Genomic DNA, 13,653 nt, shown 5'->3' on the forward strand with positions numbered 1-13,653 from the left:
ATCCACCTGCCCCCACCCTAAATGAATCCCAACAACCTCCATAGACCTTTTTCATAGGCATACAAAGCATCTGTTGGGAGTAGGTAGAGCTGACAATTTGAAATAACTCTTCAACCTTTTTGTCATCTGGATGGTTGTTTATAATAAAACTCTTCTAAAAGCTAGAACAGAACAGTCTAACTTTGGATGCCTCATTTTACTCAGCATATCTAGCTTTAGGTCTAGCTTTAAGTATTTTAGCTTCCAGAAGTAAAAACCTTTTCCGTGTATTAACTTGGCTTTATATATATGCCTGTTCCTAACTTCTCCCTACTTGTGTAGCATGGATTGCATGTAAATTTTTGTTGTTTTCTAGGTTCCTTGCTATGTGTTTGATGAAGATTTGAAGAAACATGATTTGAATCCTCTCATCCAAGTTTCAGGACACTACTTGGTGGATGATTCTGATGATGATTCATTGTTCATAAACATCTGCAGGGACTTAGGTGTGAACACTTGCTTGTGTCACCTGTTGCGTGGTTCTATAGCGTGGTTCTTCTCTGGTGCCTCAGTTGAGGTGGTCCTATGACCAAAGATCAGTATTTTAGAGCTTGCACTATTTCAAGCTACTTTTGATGATTTGAAGGCTGTTTTCTGTGAAACCAAGTCTTACTCTCCACCTGTTGAGGTGTTCAGAGATATGTCCCTTCTGGATGGGCAAGTACTGTTAGAAAAGCTGACTTAAACTGGACTGAGTGGAAGAGCTCAGCTTGTCTTGTAGCTGCTTCTGATTACTGCCAGATAGGACCGAGATGGTTCATAGCACTTCATGTGCTCCCAATTTATTACTTTGGGCTCCGGTTCAGGCTGTTGTTTAGTTGCGAGAAAATGTCCTGAGATGCATCTAAAATAATGTTTAGGTGCTTGGGTAAGTAATGGTGCATAGCTAGCACTTTCATGTCAGTTGGGAGCTATATATGTAAGGAATTAAACCAGCAAAATCACTCATTTGAAACTTGCTGAAAAGGCTAGTTTAGCTGTATACTCCCACTGTGGTTTTTTTATTCTGTGGTTAAATATATATTTTGTGTCTCTGTTAAGGGTTTAACACTTCTAGTTTTAGTGGCAGGTTTATTCTTTTAAAAATCCCATTAGTCTGAAACTTTTTGCTGACAGCTTTGAATAACTTGGTTTATAAGAAACAAAGGAGGGAAAAAACCCCTTCCCTGTGAGGAGGAGTTACCAAGTAATGGGTATTATTTTGGTGTTGAGGAAAAAAAAAAAAACAAACCTGGCACACTTCTAGAAGTTCTCAAAGCCCTATGCATCCAGCAGCTGTACTAGCAACTGGAAACTAGCTGCAGCTGCGTCATCAGGAAGGATGAATTTGCTGTCCAAAGAGAGGGCAGCATGAACTTCCCCCTGTATATCTATCGCAAACACTTCAGGCTTTGTCTTGACAGTTTCACATTTTAATGTAACCCATTTTAAAGATATTTTTAGAAAAGGGTAAAGCAATGAATGGTAGTAAGCCCACAGACAAAATGGCAAGATACTTCAGGTAGAGCAGGGCTTAGAAACTGAGTCCTATATTCTATTTTCTGTATTCTATAACAGGAAGTTCAAGTGGAGAGACCAGAAACTGCCCTGCTGGCAGTGCTGCTTGCTTGTTACACGAAGGTCAGGCGTATGATGTTGGCCGTCCACAGGATCAGCTCAAACTTCGTGACAAAGACAGGTATGTAATTTCTGTGGTGATACTTCTGTGAACACTTCTCGGTCATCTGGGCTGGAAAAAGCAGTCTTGGTAGCAGATGAGTCTTCTAAAACTTAACTTCAGTACCACTTCAATTTCGAGGCATTGGCAGAAAAAAATTTTTTCAAATACTGGCAGGGCAGAGTCTTTCAGGCATCCTGTTGTACTGCCATAACAGATCAAATTTTCTTCTTTGTTTTGAGAGACTCCTTTTTACAGAACTGGAAAACTCTCAGAAGCGAGGGATGATTGCTGCTCTCTGCCCACAAGCAGAAGAGTGAGATTTGACCCTATCTGCCTGAGGGCCCACAGGGTAAATGCATTTGGCTCTCTGTGGGTTTACACACTGTGTTTTGCTTACTCTACTGCCCAGGAGTACTTTAAAAGTTGATGGATATTGCCCTTCTATGTTTTTGCATTAATGAGTTCTTAATAGAAGAAATAGATAAGCAATGCAAGGCTTATTGTTCCTGGTGGTGGCAGAGCTGTGACTAGGAGAAACTGTTTCCTTAATGCTGCCTCTGTTCTGTTTGCTGCCTTTTGTACTGGAAATGTAGCTTGAAAGAAAGAAAAGGAAAAAAAAAAAAGGAAAAGAAAATCCAAACAGAAACACACACCCCAAAACACACCAAAAAACACCCAAGCAACCCAATGTGGCTCAGGGGAGTGACTTAACACGCTGATTTTTCTGAGCTTCAGGTCATCTGAGCCTGCTTACCTTGTCTGTAAGGTTAACAGTACCCTAGTGACTTTGGCAGTACTGTTTTTATCTCAAATACAAGCTGAAGAAAACAAGCAGAATCAACCAGGTTAATAACAGGGTTATTTCAGTGACAGGGTTGTGAGTTTTCTTTTGGCTTACGAACAAATTTGACAGTCTGTTGTTGCAGGGCTCTTCCCCCAGCATGAAAGAAGTGGCTGAGGTGTTCTGTACCAAGGCAGCAGCTTACATCTAAGGAAGCACGAGCTTGTTCTTCTACTAAAGTGCAACTATTACTCTATAGAAGTGCTTGGCAAGAAAGCTTTATCTTATCCCTGCTAGGATTGAAGAGCTCTTCATTGCTTGAGGAAAATTCATTGTGTGTGCTCAGTCAGACTAGGGTGGCCTGAGAAGAGAGTAAGATGATTGTATATTCGTGTCCTAAGGTACGGAGAGGCCAGTTAGAGGTGTGGCTAACCTGAAGCCAGGCTGTCACCCCTCTGTGAGTTGTTGTCTTCTGCCTGTTAGATTGTATAGAACAGTAATGCTTAGTTGGGAAGTTATGTTGGGTCTCCTTGTTTTCTTGTCCGAGTTACCTTGCCATTTGTCTCTCCCTGCCAGTCACCATGTTTCATTCTCCTACCCCTGCCTTGTCTGATCTGTCCCAGTTGCCTTGCTCCCGTCAGTTTGCTGATGAGTTTGTCTTGCTTTTAATTCTGGGGGCAGAATGGAAAGAGATTATACATGGAGAGTTGGTAAATTACAGGAATGTGGTAAAACATGAGTGGTTATTACTTCCAAAAGTTGCAAGAGTGTTTATCACATCTGCTCTCCAGCAGTTTGAGAGCAAAGCTAGAGTGTTCTTCTGACTATCAGCCAAGTTTCCGCTACAATACAGGTTACAAGGCACTGAGCATAGTCTTAACTGAGGTGCAAAAGGATGCTGTATTAAGTAATTTTACTGGGACTGTCTTAATCTTTATTTTGGTTAACTGTAATATTAGAGGAATAAAGACCTCCATAAAAGTATCTTTGAAGAGCAGGGCAACTTTCGTATATCCTGCCCAGGTATCTAGCAAGGGGCAGATGTTCTTTCAAAAATATCCTTCTTCTATACAGTGCACAGTGTCTTAATTGTATTTTTTGTTTGCTGTTTTCTGTTTCTAGGCTGGTATTGAGTTATGAGAGAATATATAGTGCTGAAGGAAAGCCAGACTTCTGCCTAGGCCATAACCCAGCAGTGACGATCACTTTTGTGTGCCCGTCAAAGAGGGGAGAAGAGGTAACTTTGCTGTTTTAGTTTGTGTTAATTGGTTGGTCTTTAATTTTTGTGTGAATTATCTTTTATTTTTATTGAAGGCTGAAGGGAACAGAAATCCTCCTAGTTTGCAGCTTGCGAAGAGTGTAGGAATCTAAATAAATTCTAAAAGATTTTTTGAGGGGTATAAGAGATAAACAAGAACTTGAATAAGATTTTTCCCAGGGATGTGTTCTTTCTTGTTTTGGTGAATTTGATTGTCCTTTTCAGGGCTCAGAGCTTTCCTCTGAGAATAGGACAGAGTTTGTAGTGTCAATTCTTGGCCCAGAGCTCTGCTTGCTGATGAGCACTCTTCCATCATCAGTCAGGCTGGGCATGCTCACAACTATTGTGTATAACTTGTTTCTTTATTAATCTGGCCTTCCTCAGGGGAGAAAAAAATAGCTAGCAAGTGTCATTGCCTGGCAAAATTCTGTCATGAACGCCTGTTACCTTAAAGTAAAATCTGTAGTGTAAGCAGCAGCTCAGTTTTTGCAGGACATAGTTTTAGCCTAGCATCAATGCAGTATAACAATCAATTTGATGTGATGCCAGGTAATCTGGGCCACCCACACTGCTTACATTGGACCAGACTGGCTATTGCTAATGCTCTGCCATTTCATACCATGATTCTTTTGGTTGCAGGTTAGTGAAGGAGGAACTCTCATCTGGATAACTTTTGGTTTAATGTTTTGTCTCTCATCTGACCTAGATAGGTACCATACTTCATCCGCGTCGCTGCAGAATTTGTAATACCTCACTACAGCTACGCACATGTGTAGTATGAATAGTATTGCTAATGTTTCTCGTGCTTGTAAACTTATCTGATACTTTACCTGTGTATCTGCGTGTTGTTTTAGTGGGTGGCAGAAATACAAGATGAGCGTCTAAATGTTTCACTTTAAAGTGAGGAAAACCAAGACTACCTCTTCTCCTAGAGGTGCAAAAATATTTCACTACTGAAAATGGATCCATCGAAAGTGTTGGCTAAAGAGTTCTCAAACATCTTTCAGTCTTGATTTGGACTGAGGGAGTCAAAGTTGCTAAAACACTGGTGTCTAAGAGGCTGCTTTGTGTTTTGAGAAGACTTGATCTCCCTTCTTTGAGGACTCCTCAGAGGCAAACACAATCCAAACTGCTTAGCAATTTGGACTTGCGTATCTCTGCTTTTGCCAACACATTAAGGAAAAGTGCTTTTTACTGTACTGTTACTGCTGCTGACCTTCTGCTAATGCCTGATACTTTACCTCTGTTTAGGCTTCTAATATGCCACATCATTAATAAGAGCTGTTTTACTTTCTTCTCAACACTTATTTCTGAGAGGCCAGAGACAATGTTTGCAGCTGTTAAGCAATTAACAGGTGAAGTTAGTCATTACTGACCCTAAACAAATGTAATACTGTTGCTTTAAAGATTATATTTCAAATAAGTCTTTGTACTTGTAATTTAAATTTTGTTCACTTCTGTATCAGAGCACAGGTCCCAAACTCACAGCAAAAACAAATTGCCGGTATGAAATTGAGTGGATTACTGAGTATGCCTGTCACAGGGATTACTTGGAGAGTAGGACCTGTTTTCTGACTAATGAGCAACATGATATCTCCATTGATTTAAGACCACTTGCTCAGCTTCCCGGTAAGCTCATTATTTTTTGTGGTGTGACTAGCCAGTTTTCCAGTTGGTGGAGACATGAAAAATGTTTGGGATTTTTTTTGCATCTGTTTTGCTGTGTTTTAGACCATTTTTCTTATTCATTCAGGTTATGTCACACCATACTTAGCCAAAGATGACAAAGAGGAGTATTACTATTACTTGAATATATGTGGGAAAACCACTGCAGGTAACTGCAAGGACAGCACAGGATACACTTCATCTTGCCAAGTAAAACCTTCAAATAACCAGCAAAAAGTGGCAGGAAGATTTGAGAACCAAACCCTGAGGTGTGTAAAGGCCCTTCAGCCCTGTTAACTTGTCTGAATGACTGATCTTTGTCTCCTAATTTGATGCCCTTATTTGTCGCGTAAGCAATATTTGATACAAAACACAAGTGATTTTGCTCAGTTTTGTATAGAAAAACATTAACGGTATACCAGGATGACATTAGCAAATGAAGGAGCAGATGGAGTTGGTAGAAACCATTGCCTAGGCAGGGAAGAATCTTTCAACTCTGGTGTCAGAATTGCAGGTTGTGCTGTGTTGCCTCTTGCCCTCCTTGAGTTTTGCATGTAAAGTGGCATCAGGATTGGATTTTTTAGAAGCTGTCCTCAACAAGAGGGCATCTGTGCTTCCTTTGCAAGAGCATGCATTAATCATATCCAAGACTACTGAAGTCCAGGATTTTGTGATAGTTATTGATTGATTGTTGTTTTAAAGAACTTCAGGATTCCCAAGTGGCATACTGGGACAATAGTTTGCAGGAGATTGCAAAGCAGAGATTGTTCACCTAGATATGGTCTTCCATCTGCCTGGAAGCACATGACAGACTTGTCAGAGTGATCTTCCACCTGCAGAAATATCCATGCAATAAAACTAACGGGAACAGACATTCCACCTTTGGAGAAAAGGAGGCTGAGGGGCGACCTTATCACTCTTTACAGCTTCCTGCGGAGGGAAAGTGGAGAGGGAGGTGCTGAGCTCTTCTCCCTGGTATCCAGTGATAGGATGTGTGTGGGAATGGTTCAAAGCTGCGGCAGGGGAGGTTTAGACCTGACATTAGGAATCATTTCTTCACCAAGAAGGTGATCAAACCCCAGAACACGCTTCCTAGAGAGGTGGTCGATGCCCCAAGCCTCTCAGTGTTTAAAAGGCACTTGGACACTGCCCTTAATACCATGCTTTAACTTGGTCAGCCCTGAATTGGTCAGGCAGTTGGACTAGGTGATTGTTATAGGTCCGTTCCAACTGGAATAGTCTATTACAACTGAAAGCACAAATGTTCTATTCTATTCAAAGCTGGAATAGCTTTAGAGCATTCTTTAAACTTCATACAAATTCATGAAAAGTAACTAGAAAAATCAGTGCATGCAAGCCTTCGTTGCAGTAGAAATGTCAGTGTTAATGTTGAACAAGCATTTGTTTTCCCTTTGCGACAATTATTAAATAAACGAGACTGTGGCTTCTATTATGTGAAGAACACTGTGTGATTGTGTCTCATCCCATGTTTCCATCTAAAACCAACTTTTTACTCAGATATTCTGATGGGGATCTCACTTTAATTTATCCGAATGGGGATGCATGTAGTTCCGGCTTTCAGAGAATGACTGTCATAAACTTTGAGTGCAATGAAACAGCAGGTGAGTTTAACAAGGTGTGATAATTCTGCTCAGGGTTGGACTTCTGTGCTTGCTAGTAGACCTTATGTTCAAAAGGAATGCATGCTTTGAGCCACAGCTAACACAAGGAACAAATACTGTTAGAGTAAGCACTAATTTCTATGGCTGGCAGGATTGTTTTGTGCTGTGTAGTAGCACTGCTGTTCTAAATTTAAACTGATGATCAGGAATATTGAGGTGTAAAAGAGTATTGTTTCTTAGCCAACAGTAAAAAAAAAAACCAAACACACCCCCCACCCCCCAAACCCAACAGAAAAACCAACACCCAAATGACAAAGGCAAGTCCTGTGCTGCAAAAGGATTTGTATCCTCCTTGCTCATTGCTAATGCTCAAGTTTCCTTGTTTTTTTCCTCTTCCCCCACTGGAAGCCTAACATCTGTTTATCCATCTTCAATATTAAGGTAATGATGGTAGAGGAACTCCAGTGTTTACTGGTGAAGTGGACTGCACATATTTTTTTACTTGGGAAACAAAATACGCATGTGTTAAAGAGAAAAAAGAGCTCCCTTGCAGAGTTGTTGATAAGAGAAAACACTATGACTTATCACCTCTGATCCGCAGTTCAGGTATGGCAATGAAAACTACCTTTCAGTTACTCTTATCCTGAGTTTACATGTCATCTCTAGTGTGATTCTTTAGCTGAATATTGATCAGCTTTTGCTTTTCTTAGTGAATTTCTGGGGTACTGGTGTTCACTTTCCTCACCCCAAAAGAAGTGAGTGTCTTATGAAAGTAGCCATATCCATGGCTGCCTTGGTTGCTGTCATCTTAAGTATGGGTCCTTCTTTGTGGTAAAAAACATTTTGGCATGGAGAGGCTGGAACAATTAAGCCAGACAACTTGTTCTTAACGACCCCCTGTATTTCAGAGTTAGCCCAGAACTGGGAAGCTGTGGACAGTAGCTTTTTGGAGGTAGGGCGAAAGCATTATTACATCAATGTCTGCCATAAAGTGCTGAAGAGAGGAGGAGCTTCTGGCTGCCCAGATGATGCTGCTATTTGCTCTGTAGGTGAGTCTTTCCGGTTTGGGGTTTTTTTAAGGCTCTGAAGGCTTGGTGCTTCCTCTGCAAATGGAGTTGGCTGCTGTGAGTGCCTTCCGTTATTTGAGGAAACAAGTTAGGAGCATGTTTCTCTTGTGGTCCCAAAGACCCTAGAAGAAATGATGCAAGTAGCTTTTTTTAATTAAAGAATGGTAGTACACTGCCCTCCGGGCTTTGTAGCATGGTTTTGATGAGATTAAAAACAAACTCCTAATCATATGCTTTCTTAAGACTTTCCATTTGCTAGTTAATATTCTCTTAACAGTGTAAACTTCACTTTGTTCCAGGGAAACAAAAGTGATGTATTTACTGTCTTTACAGATAAACAAAACAACAGTAAGAATCTTGGAACATTTGTATCGTCTCCTAAAAAGGTTGGCGAAAATATTCAACTTACCTATTCAAATGGAAACAGCTGTGGTGTTAACAAAAAAATCAAAACTGTCATCACTTTAATGTGCAGACCAGGTGAGAATATCCACACAGTGTTCTCTGATCCAGTTAAAAACTGGAGATCATTAGCACTTATGCCTGGGCATATTAAAATATTAGCATGTGCCTTTCCCTTATTTCTTTCTATGCAAAAGCTGAAGCATTGTGGTTTGTTTACTAGGATAATAGCAATGTAAGTGCAGGTATTTAGCTCACTTCACCTTTTATACAAGTACTCTTTAAAGACCCTTGAGTAAGTCTCTTGAACTAAGATTCTTCCAGACATGATGAAAGTATGTTTAAGTGTTTAAAGCAGCTCCACAAATACCTGGAAGCTATACAAAGCGCTTTCTATCCCTAGATTGCCTTGATGGGAAAGACTGGTTCCAAACTGAGATCAGATACTTTAACCTTCTTTTCTAATAAGTATGTTTTGTGTCTAAATCTTGCAGTTTATGAAAAGCAGAAGCATTTGCAGAAGTTGTTAATGTTGTTCGTCTCCATACAATAGCCCACTAGTTTAACCGTATCTCCCAGGGAAGTTGAAAACCTGTATTCCTCTACCTCAGCCTCAGCAAGCTGAATCCTCTGAGTGTGCTGGCTGTTAGGGTCAGGTTGTGCACTACTTCCTAATAAAGCTGTTGCTTTGTAGCAAAACACCAGGTTGCGTATCAAACCAAACAGTTTTTTCAAAGACTGTGACAGTACTCAGGAACAGACTGAGCAGTGCATTTTCACCTCTGGGCCAAATCTTTATTCTGGAGAGGAAGATGCGAAGACTTTTTAGTTCCATCTAGTCCTTATTTTCAGAGGAGAGGTACTTTTGACAGTTAATCTTGGTCTACTCTTGGGGAGGAGTTAGTGTTCCTAGGCTTAAATTCATAGTTCCTTTCGGCAGCCTGACTGTGTGTGTAACACATTGCTCTTGTGATACCAGGTGATCTAGAAAGCGCTCCAATCTTGATGTCTGAGGGTGTATGTTCATATGCGTTTGATTGGTATACTGCTGCTGCGTGTGTCCTCTCTAAAACTGAAGGAGATAACTGTCAAGTCTCTGATCCTCAGGCAGGTATGTATTTATGTTCAGCAAATTGAAAGGTCGTGAGGGATAGAACTTGTGTCACAACACTGAGTCCTTTTGATGCACAAGGACAAAGCAAGTTCACCCTAAGTATAAGCACCTGCAACATTTGAGTACAGCAGTTTTAAGCGTATGTGTATGGAAGATCAGAACAGCACAAGCTTAATATTCCCCTAGTGTGTGTGTAGGAAAGTAGGCGTAATGTGCATTTTACTGTAGTAAATATCTCTGTATAAGAAAACATGCTTTTCGTATGTCCAAATTATTTCTGGAACAATAATTACATGGAAGGAGACTTATTCGAGGGGAAGGAAGTGAACTAGCTGTGTGACATCTCTCACAACCTGTGAGAGATGACAGGAAAAAATTAAACTGATAAAGTTCATTTCTTCCCAATTAGGCTTCTCTTTTGATTTATCACCTCTGGCCAAGAAAAATGGGCACTATATAGTTAATACTACTGAGTACTTGTTTTACATAAACATCTGTGGCAGTGTGCCGGATGAGTTGTGTCACACAAAATCAGCAGCATGCCAAGTAACACAAAGGTGAGTAACTAGTTTGGTTGTCTGTAATAGAAGATCTCTTGTTGCGTGATGTGTTGTCTGTGTGTAACAGTGAACAATTTGCATGTAAAATAATTATTGTGCTGCCTGTAATAGATTCAGGTAATTTGTGTATAAAATATTATTTGGTGGTGCAGTAATTAGGCTGCCAGATGTTTCAAGCAAAGTGCACACACATGTAATCTTGCTTAAGCTAGCTGTTGAGGTTTAATGAGTGTGTCCATTGCTCCCCCTTATGTTTCCCATAGGGACTGTAAGCTGTAGATTAACTGCTGCAGCTGTATTAAGCCAACTCACAATTTGGATTCCGGGTCAGCTGGATTCCAAGAGCTGGCCTAACGAAGCACTGCTGTGCTCGGGATGAGTAGTGGCTGCCTTATGCAGAGGTGGAGCCCAGAGCTTGGGTATCACACCATATTTTCATTACTAAGAGTGCTGCGCAGGCACAGTCTCAGTGTCTACTGCTACTCTAACACCATCATTGCTGTTTTCTCCAACATGCTATGCCTGAGACAGTACCTGTATGGTTCAGGTTCTAGGTCAGCCTGTTGCCAGAGATGCGGTACAGTGCAAACACATGCAGCTGTACTTGAGTTGGCTCTATCTGAGTTACTCTCCAGCCAAAGAGTGTTCACTACAGACATTAAAAACCTTCTTCAGGGGAAGGTGGCCAGGCTAGGTCTGATAGAGCCAGTGTTAAGTCAGAGTAAAGAAGCCCGCCTGAACCAAAGCTGGTCCTGAGCTAAGAGCACGTGAAAGCAATTTTCTTCCCTGAGTGAGAAGACTTGCTGTGTGCAGTGCTAGGTCTTCACTGTCCACATGTATTTGCATAGAACCAATTTGAGCCCAGCATTAGGGTGTCTGCAGTTTGAATTCTGCTCTGGAAAATGGGAACTTGGTATTTCTGTCACTGCTCTAGAGAAGGGAGTGTTAAAGTTTTTTCTAGATATCTAAGCAAGGTACAACTTCTTTTTCTTTCCAAAGAAAGACACCTGTTCATGTGTTAAGTTTCCTTTTGGCAGCATTCTGTTCATCCTAACTCACTTACAACCTTACTTAATTCTTTTGTCTTATTATAGTGTCTTCTATAAACTTACCTGTGTGCTTACTACTTGTAAGACTTCTCTTAAAGAAAGAATTAATTTTGCATTCTGCTCAGTCTCAAAGTCCACTTTTTCTTTTCTAGTAAGGATCAGTTTTGGAGTCTTGGACTGCCCAGTTCCAAACTTTCATATTATGATGGTCTGATTCAGTTGACCTACAAAAATGGTACGGCTTACAATGATGAGAAGAAAACACAGCGATCTACCCTTATAACTTTCCTGTGTGACCGTCAGGCTGGAATAGGGCAGCCTGAATATCAGGTAAGAAGTTCTATATGAAGAAGGGAAGGATCTCCATCCCAAAATCCCGACAACAATCGCTACTAGGCCAGTGCAAGCAGAGATTCATGGATGGAAATATCCAGCATCTATAAAGCAGAATAAGAGAAATAGTTATTTCTCTTGGTATATCTGCCTCTTATTGCTGCCATAAAGCTTGTCTTGACCACTGAACAGTAAGCTGTTCACCTGGATCCAGGCTCTTACTTCACTTTTTTTCTAGTCTCTGGGCCATGTAATTGCTAGTGCTTTTGATCATCTTGTATTTCTAGCTGAAAAAAACGAACTGTCTTAGAAATAACAAGCAGTAGGACTGTGTGTCCTTTAACACAGCAGACAGCAGTTATGCTGCTCTAGTTGCTCTGATTTTTTGGAAAGCGTATTTTTGGTGGATTTTTTAGTGGCACAGCAAATGACAAGGTCTGCGACAAAACTTAAAATCATAGAACAGTTTGGGTTGGCAGGGACCTTAAAGACCATCTAGTTCCAACCCCCCTGCCATGGGCAGGGACACCCTCCACTAGACCAGGTTGCCCAAAGCCCCATCCAACCTGGCCTTGAACACTGCCAGGGAGGGGGCATCCACAGCCTCTCTGGGCAACCTGTTCCAGTGCCTCACCACCCTCACAGTAAAGAGTTTCTTCCTTATGTCTGATCTAAATCTACCCCCCTTCAGCTTAAAGCCATTACCCCTTGTCCTATCACTCCATGCCCTTGTAAACAGTCCCTCTCCAGCTTTCCTGTAGGCCCCTTCAGGTACTGGAAAGCTGCTATAAGGTCTCCCCAGAGCCTTCTCTTCTGCAGGCTGAACAACCCCAACTCTCTCAGCCTGTCTTCACAGGAAAGGTGCTCCAGCCCTCTGACCGTCTTTGTGGCCCTCCTCTGGACCTGCCTTAACAGGCTTATGTCTGTCTTGTACTGGATATCCCAGACCTACACAAATCAGTCTGAGAAGGTGTATCCCAAAACTAAGGGGAAATGACAAGCTTAACATATAAAGGAGTAGCTGTGAGTTGCAAAGTATTCTGTGTGGAAAGCCTCACTGACCTATTCTGCTGGTTTTTTAGATAGAAGACAACTATACCTACAACTTTAGGTGGTACACTGAATATGCTTGTCCTGAAATTCCGCTGGAATGTGTTGTGACTGATCCCAACACCATGGACCAATATGACTTGTCAAGGTAGGAAACTAACATATACAACGTGACTTGGCTAGTCTAGTTTAGTATTCTGGCTGGTAGCTTAACACTGGATGAAGTTGGTTTCCTGTGTAGACAACGCTAGAAATTTCATCTGTTGTGACAATCTGAACTGCAAGTATCTTTAAATGAAGACAGTATTTTCCTCTAGTATATCGACTTGCCTCCTAAGATGTTGAATTTTTGGATGGTTTTGGTTAATTAAAACATTGTAAATTGTGCTGTACTTCCTAGAAGGTTTCTTTTTAATTGTAACACTTAAAAACGAGGGGAAAAAGTTATTTTGAAATGCCTTATGGTTTCTCTGTTTCTTGAGACTGACAGAGAAAGCTAGAGAGAATCTGACAAATGTGTGTTCTTAGTGTAGAACTTTGTCTTCCTGCTCAGCTTAGCAAAATCTGAGAAGAGAGGTGAAAACTGGTATGCCATGGATAATTCAAGACCAAGTGAGCGCAAGAAATACTACATAAATGTCTGTCGACCACTGATTGCTGTCCCAGGGTGTGACCGGCGAGCATCTGTCTGTCAGATGGAGTATCGGCGTGATCATGTGAGTAGCCTTCCATCCCAGCTCCCAGCTCAGAGCTGTTTTGCCGAGTGAGTGATATTAAGGGGTATGCAAGATAGGCACGTGAATTCTGGCTTCTTTGCTGTCTCAGAGACTGGAGCGTTGCTTTAGGAACAAGCTGCTCTCCTGGATATTCTGGCTTGCTTCTGGCTTTCTGTAGATGTAGACTGAACTGTGGAAGAAAGGTGTTTAAAGATTTTGTCACCCCGCTCTGAGCTCTCTTTGGCTTTGAGGAGTAGATTAGGCAGAAGTCGCCAAGAAAAAAAAAAAAAAAATGGTGGTGGTTATGGACTTCTACTTCTAAATTTCCCTGAAATGT

At 41.2% G+C, this 13,653-nt stretch overlaps 1 protein-coding gene across 1 annotated transcript in view; it reads left to right on the forward strand.

The window, feature by feature from the left end:
* The window catches only part of IGF2R (insulin like growth factor 2 receptor), a 61,221-nt gene that overhangs the window by 16,602 nt on the left and 30,966 nt on the right, over positions 1-13,653 (forward strand). Inside the window, exons 5-18 of the mRNA XM_075748494.1 lie at positions 356-485; positions 1,597-1,717; positions 3,603-3,717; positions 5,205-5,367; positions 5,492-5,672; positions 6,922-7,025; positions 7,467-7,631; positions 7,934-8,074; positions 8,426-8,572; positions 9,474-9,605; positions 10,018-10,165; positions 11,370-11,547; positions 12,633-12,748; positions 13,154-13,316. Coding sequence (XP_075604609.1) covers positions 356-485; positions 1,597-1,717; positions 3,603-3,717; positions 5,205-5,367; positions 5,492-5,672; positions 6,922-7,025; positions 7,467-7,631; positions 7,934-8,074; positions 8,426-8,572; positions 9,474-9,605; positions 10,018-10,165; positions 11,370-11,547; positions 12,633-12,748; positions 13,154-13,316 — 2,004 coding nt within the window. The remainder of the gene's footprint in view (positions 1-355; positions 486-1,596; positions 1,718-3,602; positions 3,718-5,204; positions 5,368-5,491; positions 5,673-6,921; positions 7,026-7,466; positions 7,632-7,933; positions 8,075-8,425; positions 8,573-9,473; positions 9,606-10,017; positions 10,166-11,369; positions 11,548-12,632; positions 12,749-13,153; positions 13,317-13,653) is intronic.

This window comes from Balearica regulorum, chromosome 3 (genome assembly GCF_011004875.1).
Source record: "Balearica regulorum gibbericeps isolate bBalReg1 chromosome 3, bBalReg1.pri, whole genome shotgun sequence".
Taxonomy (NCBI): domain Eukaryota; kingdom Metazoa; phylum Chordata; class Aves; order Gruiformes; family Gruidae; genus Balearica; species Balearica regulorum.